This window comes from Dendrobates tinctorius, unplaced genomic scaffold (assembly GCF_039654945.1).
Source record: "Dendrobates tinctorius isolate UK_male_01 unplaced genomic scaffold, ASM3965494v1 ptg000008l, whole genome shotgun sequence".
Classification (NCBI taxonomy): domain Eukaryota; kingdom Metazoa; phylum Chordata; class Amphibia; order Anura; family Dendrobatidae; genus Dendrobates; species Dendrobates tinctorius.
Genome location: NW_027361676.1, coordinates 40,018,785 through 40,034,302, shown reverse-complemented (window position 1 = coordinate 40,034,302; position 15,518 = coordinate 40,018,785). Strand labels below are relative to the sequence as shown.

Below are 15,518 nucleotides of genomic sequence, written 5' to 3'. Positions count from 1 at the left end.
CACTGCTTAGCCCCAACTCGGTGTGGACAGCACCAGTCGCAAGTGTGCAGATCCCTGGAGTGGCAAGTGTTGCCTAGCCTGGGTCTTTTTTTGAGACCACAAATGATGGCCCAACACATGTACTTCCAAATTTTGAAAAAAAACTCAGTAAAGGCAAAAATTGCAATAATTTTACCACTACATGCATTAACCGGCACATGCGCGATCAACATGCCTTAGTCTGGGAATTTCACTGCGTTAAAATTTATACTAGCGGGCCTTGCCAACCACCGGCCGTCCATCAACCACATGTGCTGCTTCTTCATCCTCAGTCACCATGCCAAGTCTTCTTACACAGGTCTCTGGCCATAGAAACTCCACTTGTTTGCCTACTAGTCGGGGTGAGTGAGAGCCCATCAGCTGTTATGGAAGTGGACATGACTGCTGTTTTTGTGTCACCTAGCACAACACATCTTTTTCAGTCCACCATAATATCTCCACATAATGTACATCTCTAGCATCTCTAATATATGCACCTCACTCACAGTCCAGAAGTTTTTCCTGTTCTCTGTACTACAGCCTCTCGCAGCACTGCAGCCAGCCCTCGGTTCCACAGTTGTGGTCATGTAAAAGAATGCTTCCTTCTACACATGCCAAAGCTAAGTGCTTGAAAGCCAACATCTCCAATCTGTTGGGCATGGAAATGCTGCCTTTCCACCTGGTGGATACGGACGGTTTCAGAAAGATGATAGCCGGCACAGTCTCTCAGTACCAGTTGCCCAGTCGCCATTACTTCTCTAAGAAAGCTGTGCCTGAGCTACACCAGCATGTCACAGACATCATCACTGTCACGTGCCCAGTCCTGAGTGACGCGGCCCGCAGGCCAGTAACTAATACAACAGGACGCGGCACGTGTAAATGTCCTGTGTGACACGACTCGCAGGCCGGTAACTGCTACAACAAGACATAGGGGAAAATGGGAAACAGATACAACGGTAGGCCCAGCGATAGGGAACGGGGACTTGGAGACCTCCTGCACTCCCCTGAGTCAGTGTCCCTAATGCTCCTAGCGTTCCCTATGCCGGTTCCGCACCGGGCGACGATTAGGAACCTGTGACCCTAGCACACCCTGCACCTATCCCTTGCTAGGGAGCTGGGTGGTGCAGGCACTGGCCCCACCACTGAACTAATACACACCAAGGAAAAACACAAACAGGGAACACAACTTAGCTTTACTTTGTTGCACCTGCTCCTGGCAACAGAGTCCACCATCAAAATGCAGCTTTCCTCCTGAATAGCTGCCACTCCTCTGTCAGAGCGACATGGAAATCCCCTCTGACCATGTCCAACACCTGGGTGCCACTTTAGCAACAACGTCCAGCGCTAGACTGCCACCTTGGAGCCACAGAGTCCAGCACCCGAGTGCAACTGTCCAGCAACCGAGTCTGGCACCTGAGTGCAGCTTTCCAGTGACAGAGTCCAGCAAACTGAGTGCAGCTCTACACCATAGCTGCCACTCCACCAAGCTTTGCAGGCATTTTTCACTGGCACCATAACTGCCACTCCACCATGCCCTCCAAGAACTCCTTGCTGACACCATAGCTGCCACTCCAGGACTCTCCTCCAGCTCCTTCCTTCACCCAGGCTGCTTGGAAAACACTAATAATATCACCCACCTGAGTGAGCACTACTGACACACCTTTAGTAAGGAAACAGACCTGTTAGTGATTCCCGTGCAGTTCCACTCACCACCACCGGGGGCAAACTAGAACCAAAAACACCAGTGCAATGACCATACTGGCCACCGGGGGCAAAAACTATCTCCAAACACAGAGAAAAAAAAGGTTAACAGTGCTTTTAATTGACATGATCCAGCAACGATCATGACAGTCACCCATTCCCTGAAAAAATCTATGTCTGCCAATGTGCATTTCACCACTGACACCTGGCCAAGCTAATATGGGCATTATCAGTACAGCTCATTTACTGGCCACTGGGTGACTCAGGTGGCTGTGGGTACAGGCAGTCAAGGGGCTGCTCCACAAGTCTTTGAATGCCCAAGGCTTGCAGGACAAACCTATGTATCTAACAGTTCCTCAACTGCTTCTGGCTCCTCCACCTCCTCTAGCACCTCCATCTGTGCCCTCAACCTCTCCCTTAATCAGACACACGTTCCAACAGTGCAGAGACAATCCTCCACCTTTGTACTGGGCAGCCATGGCTCACCGCAATCAGGCAGAGTTCAAATTAATATGCGTTTGAAATCGCAGTCTCACAGCTCATGACTTTTGGACAGCTATCTAGGCCGAGTTAGAGCAATGGCTGTCTCCACTGTACCTGGAGCCAGAGAAGGCTGTGTGCAATTAACGTTGTCAAACTTTTTTGGCCCTACGTCGGGGCAACCTCACACGTGTGCTTTGCATGGCTCACATCCTCATCCTGATGGTACAGCAATTTCTCCACCACTATCCCATCCTGGATGTGCTGCTGCAGAAATCACGGTCACTGTGTGCTCACTTCTGATGATTGCACCCCGCAGGTCATCGACTTGCGTCATTACAGACGTCTTTTGGCCTACCGGGTAGCCATTTGATTTTCAATGTTATGACATGGTGGAATTCCACTCTTCACATATTGCAGCGACTTTGGCAGCAGCAACAATCCCTGGTGCAGTATGTCCTTTTGCATAGCCTGGGCCAATGCAGTACAGACGTGGTGTAAATCACGCTTGCAGAGTGGGCATAGATTAAGGACCTCTGCACCCTTCTGCAGTATTAAAATGACTACCAAGATGGTTAGCGCTGATGATGCCATAATCAGCATCACTATTCCGCTGATCTACATGTTGAAGCACATTTTGAATAGTGTGCGCGAGGAGATGGTGGTCCCAGAGGAAGAGGTGGAAGCAGAGGAGGATTCGGAAGGGATAACAGTATCTCAAATTCCGGATTGTTGTCGCACAGGCAGGTGCCATGAGAGAGTGACTTACAGCGATTGAGGGGGGTCATGGTATCAGACAAACTATTAATGAAGGAGCAAATGGAGGAGGACAAGGGGATGGATGTGCAACACTCAGGAGATGAAGAGGATAATGATCCCCTCTTGTTGTCCGTGGTTGGAGGGATGGGACTGAGGAAACAACCTTAAGTGTTAACCCGCCACCAACATCAAATGGAATTGGACCTCATGAAAGCACTCGACACATGAGCACCTTCTTGTTCAACATGATGCCCAAGTTCTAAGGGTTAGAATCAATGGTTTTCCCTAAGACAGCAGTGAGGCACACGGTGTACATCCCAGATCTAGACGTCCAACCCCGGGAACATCAAGGAGTCATCTCAAAAACATTAGCAGCAGTGTCATTGGCATAAGCAATTTATGTGAGTCATTTCACAAATTTTTTTGACCAGCCTGTGCATCAGCAGAGTACAAGTCTGAGAAGTTGTGAACGACTGGAGGAAATGGTGCAGGAGTATCTGTATCTCAATATCAATACCACCAGGAAGGTTTTGGACCCTTTTGCATTTTGGTCTTCAAAAATGGAAGAGTGGCCTCAACTCGTCTGTCATGCCTTGGAGGTTCTGTCATGCCCAGCAGCCAGTGTTCTCTCAGAGCCTATCTTCAGCGCTGCTGGTGGTGTCCTGATGGATAAGATCATCCGGCTGTCCCCTACAAGTGTAAACTGCTTAATTTTCATAAAAATGAACAAGTCATGGATCTCCAATGACTTCTACACCCCAGTCGCATACTGGGCAGACTAGGCGATGGTATAGTTATAGTGTCATGCATTGATCTCTCATTATTGCAGTCCTTTGTGGTGGCTTTTGTGCCTGCTACTGCTACTGATGTTACAAACTATTTTTTTTAAATGTGGAGACGCCTTGTTGGGTCTCCATCTTGTGGGTTGCCTATGTAATTAGGGCTCACAGACAGGCAGGCCTGCATTTCCTTTCAGTCAACTACCCGTGTTACTTTCCTTACATTTTTCTACCAATATTACTGTATGAAACTTATATTTGTGCCATCTGAGTGTGGCTGGAAAAAAAAATAAAAATTGGAGGTGTTGCATGAGGTCTCAAGGGCTCCCAGCTAAGAAGGCTTACATTGCTCCCTTAACCACCAGGTCCTCATTGACTCTTCAATTCAAAGCTGTAAATGCTGGCCCAGACACTGATACCTCATGCATGCCCATGGCTGACTGCTGCTGTGCCATTTGCAAGTTTCTACTGTGGGCAAATTGATGCCACTTTTTATGGTGTCTGCCCCTAATTTTAGCTGTTTGGGAAGCTTTTTGTCACCCCTTAAGGTGTAATGTATACATTTGGTTTGGATTCCCATTGAATCTAATGGGGTTTGTGTACGATTGTCGAACTTTTCTGCGAACATGTTCAGTGAACGTCTAAAAGTATGGAGAATTGAACCGAGCGGAACCTTGAAAGATTTGCTCATCTCTAATCAGGGCTATCAGCTAATAAGGCTTACACCGCTCCCTGGTTACCAAGTCCTCATTGAAATTTCAATTCAAAGCTGTAAATGCTGGCCCAGATCCTGATACCTCATGCATGGCCCATGGTTGACTGCTGCTGTGCCATTTGTAAATTTCTACTGTGTGTCAATTGATGCCAATTTTCATGGTGCCTGCCCCTAATTGTAGCTGTTTAGGAAGCATTCTGTCACCCCTTAAGGTGTTGTGTATGTTTGGTTTGGAATCCCATTGAATTTAATGGGGTTCGGGTACGTTCGTAGAACTGTTCGGCGAACATGTTCAGCAAATGTCTACACATTTGGCGAACCGAACCTTGAAAACTTCGCTCATCTCTAGCTATAACCCCTCCCAGTATGTGGGCTATTCCCAAACCATTTAACTGTTGCTTACCCAGTGTGTACTAAATACCGTATATCCCTACATATTTCACAGGTTGATCTAATGGACAGCACTCCCCAATCCCCAGGGACAGCCTTGAGATTAAGCCTTCAGGAAACCGAACACAAACCGGCCACAAAGATAAAATATAAAAATAACTTGCAAACAAAATATTTTTCATCAAATTTAACCCCTTTCTGACATCAGACGTACTATCCTGTCCATGGGACCCAGGCCCCTATGCCCATGGATGGGATAGTATGTCTAGGGCAATCAGCTGCGCTCACGGGGGGAGCGCAGCTGATCACGGCCGGGTGTCAGCTGATTATCACAGCTGACACCCAGCACTATGTGTCAGGGGCGGTCATGGACCTCCTCGACACGTTAACCCCTTGCACACCGCGATCAAACACGATCACGGTATACCGGGGTTAAAGGGAAGCATTGGCAGGGAGGGGGCTCCCTCTGTGCTTCCCTGAGCCCCCCACAGCAGCGCAATGTGCAGCGCTGTTTGCGGGGGTCTCCTTCCCTGCAGGTCCCCAGATCCAAGATGGCGACGGGGACCTTCGGGGGCCTGCAGGGAGCTGTCTTCCTCAGTGCCTGCAAAGCGCAGGCATGAGGAAGTCTGTTTCTATGCCTGTGACAGATCGCTGATCTGTCACAGTGATCTGTGATGTGACAGATCAGCGATCTGTCACATGACAGCTATGTCCCCCCTGGGACAATGTAATAAAGTTAAAAAAAAGGGTAAAAATAATTTTAAAAAGATGCATATAAATATCCATGGCACCGCTGAAAACGTCATCTTGTCCCGCAAAAAACGAGCCGCCATACAGCGTCATCAGCGAAAAAATAAAAAAGTTATAGCTCGCAGAATAAAGCGATGCAAAAATAATTATTTTTTATATAAAATTGTTTTCATTGCATAAAACCGACAAAATATAAAAAAACAACATAAATGAGGTATCACTGTAACCGTACTGACCTGAAGAATAAAACCGCCTTATCAATTTTACCGCACGCGGAACGTTGTAAACGCACCCCCCAAAAAGAAATTCTTGAAATGCTGGTTTTTGTTCATTCTGCGTCCCAAAAATCGGAATAAAAAGCGATCAAAAAATGTCACTTGCCCGAAAATGGCACCAATAAAAACATCAACTCGTCCCACAAAAAATAAGACCTCACATGACTCTGTGGGTCAAAATACGGAAAAATTATAGGTCTCAAAATGTGGTGATGCAAAAACTATTTTTACAATAAAAAGCGTCTTTTAGCGTGCGACAGCTGCCAAAAATAAAAACCGCCATAAATAGTAAATCAAACCCCACCTTATCACCCCCTTAGTTAGGGAAAAATATTAAAAAAAAGTATTTATTTCCATTTTCCCATTAGGGTTAGGGCTTGGGCTAGGGCTGAGATTAGGGTTAGGGGTGTGTTGGGGTTAGGGTTGGAGTTAGAATTGGGGGTTTCCGCTGTTTGGGCACATCAGGTGCTCTCCAAATGCAACATGGCGTCTGATCTCAATTCCAGCCAATTCTGCATTGAAAAAGTCAAACGGCGCTCATTCCCTTCTCAGCTCTGCCATGCGCCGAAACAGTGGTTCCCCCCCACATATCAGGTATCAGCGTACTCAGGACATATTGCTCAATAACTTTTGCAGTCTAAAATCTCCTGCTACCCTTGGTAACATAAAAAAATTGGACCTGAAGTATTTTTTTTGTGAAAAAAAGTTAAATGTTCATTTTTTTTAAACATTCAAAAAATTTCTGTGAAGCACCTGAAGGGTTAATAAACTTCTTGAATGTGGTTTTGAGCACCTTGAGGGGTGCAGTTTTTAGAATGGTGACACTTTTGGGATTTTCTATCATATAGACCCCTCAAAGTGACTTCAAATGTGATGTAGTCCGTAAAAACAAAATGGTGTTGCAAAAATGAGAAATCGCTGGTTAAATTTTAACCCTTATAACAAAAAAAAATGTTGGTTCCAAAATTGTGCTGATGTAAAGTAAACATGTGGGAAATGTTACTTAATAAGTTTTTTGTGTGCTATATCTCTGATTTAAGGGCATAAAAATTCAAAGTTGGAAAATTGCGAAATTTTCAAAATTTTCGCCAAATTTCCGTTTTTTTTCACAAATAAACGCAAGTTATTTGAATGAAATTTTACCATTATCATGAAGTACAATATGTCATGAGCAAACAAGATCAGAATCACCGGGATCCATGGAAGCGTTTCAGAGTTATTACCTCATAAAGGGACAGTGGTCAGAATTGTAAAAATTAGCCCGGTCATGAACGTGCAAACCACCCTTGGGTGTAAAGGGGTTAAACCACTTGCCACAAAGTCTTCTTGAGCACTGCTGACCCTCTTAGTGTATCATGAATTCACACATCTGCTGCATTTCTGAAAAACAGCAGGATCAAAGTATCTACAAATCTGAACCCAATTGAGCACCTTTGGGGAATTCTGAAGAGACAAACTGAGCATCACTCTCCACCCAACATCCAGGCTATAAAAGAGGTTGTTCTTGAAAAATGGAAAGAGATAAATGTTGCTATATGACTCCTTGTTCATTGGATAACTAGAAGATTTGGTGCTGTCCTTAAAAATCATAGAGGCCATACAAAATATTAGATGTAGTTTTTTGATGTGTGGTGTATTCATTTATATCAAAGCAATCTGAGAATAAAGTGACTTTCTACCAGTTAACGTTTAAGGGTCTGTGCACACGGTGCAGATTCTACTGCGGATCCACAGCAGATTTGGCCCTGCGGATCCGCAGCAGAACTGCAGGTGATGTACAGTACCATTATAGCCTATGTAAAAAAAAAACCCGCTGTGCACATGCTGCAGATTTTGTGCGGAAAAAAAAGCAGCATGTCACTTCTTTTGTGTGGTTTTGCTGCAGTTTTCCACCTGCTCCATTCTACAAATCCGCAGGTGAAAAACCGCACAAAAACGGCAGTGAAACCGCACAAAAAATGCACTAAATATGCAGGAAAAATGCAGGTAATTGGACCTGCGGATTTAGTAAAATCCGTGCCGAAAAATCCACGGGAGGATCCGCACCGTGTGCACATAGCCTAAATATATCAGCGGAATAGAGATGTTAAAGCATACCTTTTACTGTGAAATACTAAAATGTCTCCTTGATAGGAAAAATAAACATTAGAAAACACAACAGTAGACCCTAAAGCCCCCCGTTACACTAAACGATGTCCCAGCGATCTCACCAACGATCCGACATGATGGGATCACTGGGACATCGTTAGGCTGATCGCTGGTGAGCTGTCACATAGACAGCCCCAGCGATCAGGACCAGCGATGCTGGACGCTGGTTTCTAATGTAAACGTCAGGTATCCAGGAGCCGCGGCTCCTGGATACCCGCTGTTTACCTTGGAAACCGGCGTACACGCTGGTTTCCAAGGTAAACATCGGATATCTAGGAGTCGTGCGACTTCTGGATACCCGACATTTACATTAGAAACCAGCGTCCAGCGTCGCTGATCGCTGGTCTCTCGCTGCCACACACAGCGATGCGTGCTGGGCAGCGGGAGACCAGCGATCGAAAAACGGCCCTGGCCGCTCGAGCACGATCAGCAATAATCGGCAGGGGGGCGGTCGCTGATCCCCGTCACACACAGCGATCTCGCTGGCGAGATCGCTGATGTGTCACAAAATCAGCGATCTCGCTAGCAAGATTGCTGTGTGTGACGGGACCCTTATGCAAATGGGTATCCGAAAATCAGTAAGCAAACAGTATAAAGGGTCTCAAAAGTTAAGAACCAGTTCTTGACAGAATCTCACCGTGATTCAGGTGGTGTTCTTTATTAGTGGTAATCCAGATTGCTGATCCTCCACAGTGGACAGGAAAAAGGGGGTTGGGGGTGGGGCATATTTACAACAGGCCACATATTACCCCACAGAGGTGTCCTACGGAATAGTGACACAGGTTCCCTAAAGTAACTGTAATTGTACTGACCCGAAGAATAAAGCTGTACAACCATATTTGGGGTATTTCTACATTCAGCAGAAATTGTGTGACACATTTTGGTGCTATTTTTACCCATTTACACATGTGTAAATGTAAAATTTTGGGCTAAAACAACATTCCTATTAGTCCTTATAAAAATTAAAAATTTGGGGCTAAAACAACATGTTAGGCTACTTTCACACTTGCGTTTTTTTACGCTGCGCACCGTGCGCAGTGCAAACGCACATAAAAAACGCATCATGCGTTTGTGTGCATTTTTTGCGGGTTTGGGTGCGTTTTTTTTTTAAAAACGCATGATTTTTTTGCGCATACGTGCGCATTACCATGCGCACGTATGTGCGCATTACCATGCGCACGTATGTGCACCCATAGACTATAATAGGTGTTTGGATGAAAAAAATGCATTGCGTGCGCATGCGTTTTTTGGGGGCAAGTCGGACGCACAAAAAATGCAACAGGATGCATTTTGTGCGCCCGAGCGCACACTACAAAAAATCGTATGCGCGTACAAACGCATGTGTATGCGCACCCATGTAAAGTATAGGGAAAAAAACGCACGCATTTTTTTGCGCAAAAAAACGCAAGTGTGAAACCAGCCTTAGTGGAAGAAATATAATTATTCATTCTTCACCGTTGAAAAGTATAAAATTCTGTGCAGCACATGTGCTGTCAATATGATCACTGCACCCCTAGATGAATTCATTGAGAGGAGTAGTTTGTAAAACGACATCACTTATTGGGGGTTGCTGCTTTTCTGGCACTTCAGGAGCTCTGCCAATGTGACATGGGACCCTCAAACCATTCCAGCAAATTCTGAACTCCAATATAGCGCTTCTCCCCTACTGAGCTTTGCACTGCACATGCAGTATCGGCGTACTCAGGAGAAATTGCACAAAAAATATTGAAGTCACTTGTTTCCTGATATACTTATGAAAATTTAAAAAATTGGGTCCTAAGTAAAATTTTTGTGAAAAAAAGTTAAATGTTTATTTTTTCTTTCCACGTTGCTTGCATTCCCGTGAAGCACCCGAACGGTTAATAAACTTCTTGAATGTGGTTTTGAGCACCTTGAGGGTTGCAGTTTTTAGAATCGGGTCAATTTTTTGTATTTTCTGTCATATAGACCCCTCAACGTCACTTCAAATCTGACATGGTCTCTAAACAAAATTTTGTTGGGAAAATGTGAAATTGCTGGTCAACTTTTAACCCTTATAACTTCCTAACAAAAGAAAATGATGTTTTAAAAACCATGCTGATGTAAAGCAGACATGTGTGAAAGGTTACTTATTAACAATTTGTGTAACATGACTCTCTGATTTAAGTACATAGCATTTCAAAGTTTGAAAATGTGAAATTTTCTAAATGTTTGCCAATTTTTTTATTTTTTCACAGTTACGATAAATTCAAGTCATATCAAATGACAGTGCTCAGATTTAAAAAAAGAGGCCTGATCATTAAGCTACAAAGTGGCTCGGTCCTTAAGGGGTTAAAGAGGGTTTGGCCGGTGTTTTTTCTAAACGTCTTCTGTATACTTGCAGTGTTCACACTGCTGTCAGGATTTTCCAGTATTGCCTACGAGAGCCTGTGGTCTTGTAACCGCAAGTTTGAGATTTGCACACTTCCAGCCAAATTGTGACTAGACAAGCTTGACTTGGCTCAATAGACTTGCACAGAATGAGATAAAGCAGATTTAGTCAGAGTGTGGCTAGAAGTATGCAAATTGCTAGTTGTGGTTACATGACCTCTTCTACAATACCAGAGAATCCCGACAGTGTCTTGTGCGAATGCTGTAAGGATTCAGATTGAGTCCAGAGTTTTATAAGAAGACTGGGAAACACCTTTAACAAGTGTCATCACTCTGCATAGTCTAAAGCTCACGGAGAATATTCCAGGACTCGGACCAATACAAGAGGAGAGCCAAATGGCCATAGAAGGATACCAAACCAGCAGCAGGATATACCAATTTCTGCTCCTTTGTACTAAAAGGAACAGAAGGAGCACTGTCAGAGCCCTATAAAATGACTTTGCGCTACTGGTGTGCATGTGTTAGGGTTTGGCGGAACGCACCAAATAATAAAGATGGTAATAAGGTGCGTTCGCAGCCCGGGGTCCACCGTGCAGGGGTGGTAAACTGCTGCTCAGTAATGGCGGATGCTATATGGCAGTATACTAGAGAAACACGCGGGTTATCGTCACCCGGTGTGTAAAGGGGCGGACTCTGTTGCTTCACAGAGCCGCACTACCGCTGAACATAAACGCCTGAGCCTGTTTGTGCTCACAGAGCTCGGCTATAGGAGCACTAGTGCATGGTTACAGGACTCGGCCCCTGAGATGCTGGGAAGAGTCCTTCTAGATCCACGTGTGCTCAACACCGCAACTGCAGAGTCAGGAATAGCAATGTTGAATGTGAATTGCACCAGGTGTGCACTGCACTGCCTCAGCGGACGCCACTAACCTCTAGAGCAGGGGAAAGCGCTTAACTTGTGCACGGCGCCGCTATAAGGAACGTGGCTGCTAGTGCGGTGCACAGGTGCCTTGTGCTGAATGGCACTGCAACGCTAGCGCTCGTGTGGAGAGCAGGGTGCTCAGTGGCACATAAACTAAGCCACTGCTGGCACAGACTCTGACTACTAATTCCCTAACCGCATTCGTAATATCCAAGGGAGGGGAATCATAATAAGTCAGTCACCAGTCTCATGCATCCATCTTCACTCACACACATAATAACAAAAGCCTATACTAGCGCATGGCCGAATGGCCATGCGAGTCTTTTATAGCCGAGACCCTCCGGAACCTTCCAGATCCCCTTGATGGACCAATCAGAACTGGAGAAGGACCTGAGCATGTGACTCCCGATCCCCAATGGGGAATCGTCCCATGAGCATGCTCAGTGGAGCGATGGAGGGACTTAGGTTCTGGAGTCTTTTGCTGCTGGCCAGGCTGCATAGTCAAACCTGAACCAGAGGTGGCAGCAGCAACCAATCCTACACTGCTGGTCTGGGCAGAGCTCCTGGATCAATGAGTCTGCTGAGCAGACTCCACTGTGGCCAAAAAAGAATGGGAGACCGCTGGGTGCAAGGCTCTGGATTCCTGCTGTGCAGTGGCAGGAACCCGATGCCTAACAGCATGTTTCTAACCAAACAGTTAGAGACAGACTCGATGATTGTAACATTAGGTATTGATATCCTTTGCTGGGACCTGTGCTCACAACCCAGCACCATACAGATTGATTAGCATTTGCAGAGAGCAATAGAATTAATAGGTCTGTTAATGAAACCCTGTTTTCTTCAGATATGGGAGCAAGTTCATATTGAGGTCATGTGGCAGATGTTAAAAAGCCTGGAGATGCCATTGTGAATGTTATGCAACATCATCCAGCATGACCAACTTGGTGGTGGGTTGATTATTGTCTGGGAGGCACATCCTTAGCAGCTTGCAAAAATTCCATGTGTTAGTCAATGGAACAATGACTGCCGTTAGTTTCTTGGATGAAATTCTCAAACCCATTGTCAGACTTTATGCTGATTAAATTGTTCCTCGGATTCTCCTGGTGTAGAAAATACCATACCTTATGTGGCCATAGTGTTTTGACAGGTCCTAAATGATAAAGGTATTGATGCCCTTCACATTCTGCAGACCTGAAAACAACTGGGACATTATTAGTTCATTTGACACTGCCAAGCAGCACCATTAATTGTCCAGAAGCCAAATGATGTCCTAATCCAGGTCTGGGTGGGAAGTACCCAATGACTTCATTTGATGTTTCATCAGGACATTGTTGGAGATTTATACAGCCAGATGGGGCCACACACGCTACTGAGTCACATTATTAGGTACTTACTATTAGTTACACACATTGCACCAAAAGGAGCCATTATTATCTTGCAAGATTTTATAATGCATTCATAGGAATATTTTCCCTGTCACTCAGAAGAGCATTTGTGTTCTCAAACACTGATGCAGCTATAACAGGTTCCACTCTTCGGGGGAAGTTATCAACAAGGTTTTGTAATATGTCTATGGGAATTTTTGCCCTGTCATCCAGAAGAGCATATGTGAGGTCAGACGAGAGGGTCTGACTCGGAATTTCCATTGCATTATATCCCAAAGGTGTTTGATAGTATTGAAGTCAGGTTCCAAGTGGACAGTCAAGTTTTTCCACAATAAACTCACCCAACCATGCCTTTATGGTTCTTGCTTGATGCACAGGGCACAGCCATGCTGGAACAGAAAAGTGCCATCCCAAACTGTTCCCACAAAGTTGGAATTGTATGATTGCCCAAATTAGGTTGGCATGCTGAAGCATTTAGATTTCCCTGAACTAGAACTGGGCCAAACCCTGAAAAGACAACATCATAGCATTATTACTTCTCCACCAAATTTACAGTTGGAACAATACAGTTAGAAAAGAAAAGTTCTCCTAGTATTCACCAAAACCAGACTCTCCTACTAGATTGCCAGACAGAGAAGCGTCATTCATCAATCCATATAACAAATTTCCACTCATCCAGAGATCAGTGGCAGTGTTTTTTTGACATTGTAAAACATTGTTTGACTTACAAATAGCTTAGTTTGTCCTCAGACAAATTGCTTTTCAGTATTGATCATTGGTGCTGTACAACAAAATTAGGGCTCATGTGCTGCATGTCCATACAGCTTCATACTCTGTAATGGAAGGCGCTCTGTTTGCCACCATATGGTAACCATTCCAAAATGATCCTTCATAAGAAGTAATACTTATAAGAACTAATATATTAATATATTTGTAATATAGCAACTGATGGAACTTGCCCCTTTTTTATTCTCTATTATGGGTACTACAGATCCATGCAGCGCAGGGCCTCTTTGATGGTAGGTTCACATCAGTGTGCTTTTTTTTCTTCTTATTTGTCATTCATGTGCAGTCTGTTGTTTATATTACATCCAGAATAATGGACACCATATAATGCACCTTGCAGAATAATGGGACCCATATAATGCTCCATACAGAATAATGGTCCCCATATATTGTTCCATACAGAATAATGGGCCTTATATAATGCTCCATATAGAATAATGGACCCCATATATTGCTCCATACTTAATAATGGGCCCATATAATGCTTCATACAGAATAATGGGCCCATATAATGCTCCATACAGAATAATGGTCCCTATATAATGCTCCATACAGTATAATGGATCTGGTATATTTCTCCATGCAGAATAATAGGCTCTATATAATGCATCATACAGAATAATGTGCCCCATATAATAATCTATACAGAATGGGCCCCAATACCCCATATAATGATATAATGCTGCATACAGAATGGGCCCCATGTAATGTTTTATACAGAATGGGCCCCATATAATGCTCCATACAGAATGGGCCCCATATATTACTCCATACCTAAAAAATAAATAATCAAATACTCACCTCTCCTCGTTCCTTGCTGGCTGCAGCTATGATATCCTCAGCTCCAATCTCCTCAGCATCTTTTGGCCCTCTGACCTTCTTAGCACAGAGGGTGTGCTGTTGTGGCTTCATCACGTCCTCTGCCCTGGGACATTTCAGACAGTGTAAAGCACAATGGGGGGCCAGGTGTCAGCACCCGTGCCATCACCGAGCCCCCTTGACTCACGGGCCCCATGTTGTGCTGGTGTCCCCGACGGCGAATGGGCTCACCACTTGCTCAGGTCCCCAGCATTTGCCTGGGTGCATCGGTTGGTGATGTCGGCCTTGATTGTGACAGACCTTACTGGAATGGATTGTGAATTTATACATTTATTTCACATAAGCATTTGCTAATATTAGATGTATTGATTAGAAATGTGATTATTTTCAGGTTGTGTCATCCACCAGCTCACTTGCTCTGGGAATCAACATGCCATGCAAATCTGTGGTTTTCCTACAAGACTCTCTGTATCTAGATGCCCTGAACTACAGACAGGTATTTACTCAATTTCTGTTTTAAAGGGAATCAGTCAGGATCATTTTACTACTGATACTAGTGCTATAGTTGCATAATTTCTAGTGGAACAATACATAGGATACCTATTTTGTAATAATCTGATATGCCAGATGTGGGAAATTGACCTTTGAAGTATCACGCAAATTAGGGATGTATATTTTGGGGAGGGGTGTTGATTATTTATAAAAAATTATGCAAAGTAGAGATGAGTGAATGTTTTGAAATTCAAAATCGCCAACTGTGCCAATATTTTCCCCAAAATTTGATTCAATGTAAATCACAAGTACTACAAAGCCTCAAATTGCCATGTGTATAAATTGCCCTGAAAATAAAGTAAAGCAGTCAGGGATCTCCTCGAATGCAAACACAGCCTTAGTAATATCAAAGTGACCTCAACATTTATCAATATTTGTAAATAGATTATTTGGATTAGACCATTTGGCTTGTACTATGTATACAGTTTATTCAGTGTTTATACAGTTTATTCAGAATGACTGTCCCTCCTGATTAGCTGTGCTGAATTATGTGATGTGAAAGCCATCATTGCTGTGCCTGAGGTCGCGAGCCTATTTAGGCAATTTCCTGAGGCAAATCGAAATTTGTTTCAATTTGATGTTTTCATCAAATTCCTAAAATTTTGCACAAATTCAATTTGAACCAATTCACTAATCTATAGTGCAAAGTAAACTTACAAATGAGATATGTTCCATAACAAGGCACTTTCA

At 44.1% G+C, this 15,518-nt stretch overlaps 1 protein-coding gene across 2 annotated transcripts in view; it reads left to right on the top strand.

Moving 5' to 3' along the window:
- The window catches only part of LOC141091492 (probable ATP-dependent RNA helicase DDX60), a 361,948-nt gene that overhangs the window by 297,603 nt on the left and 48,827 nt on the right, over nt 1-15,518 (top strand). For both annotated transcript variants that reach the window (XM_073577118.1, XM_073577110.1), the window contains one exon: nt 14,668-14,772. In XM_073577118.1, coding sequence (XP_073433219.1) covers nt 14,668-14,772 — 105 coding nt within the window. The remainder of the gene's footprint in view (nt 1-14,667; nt 14,773-15,518) is intronic.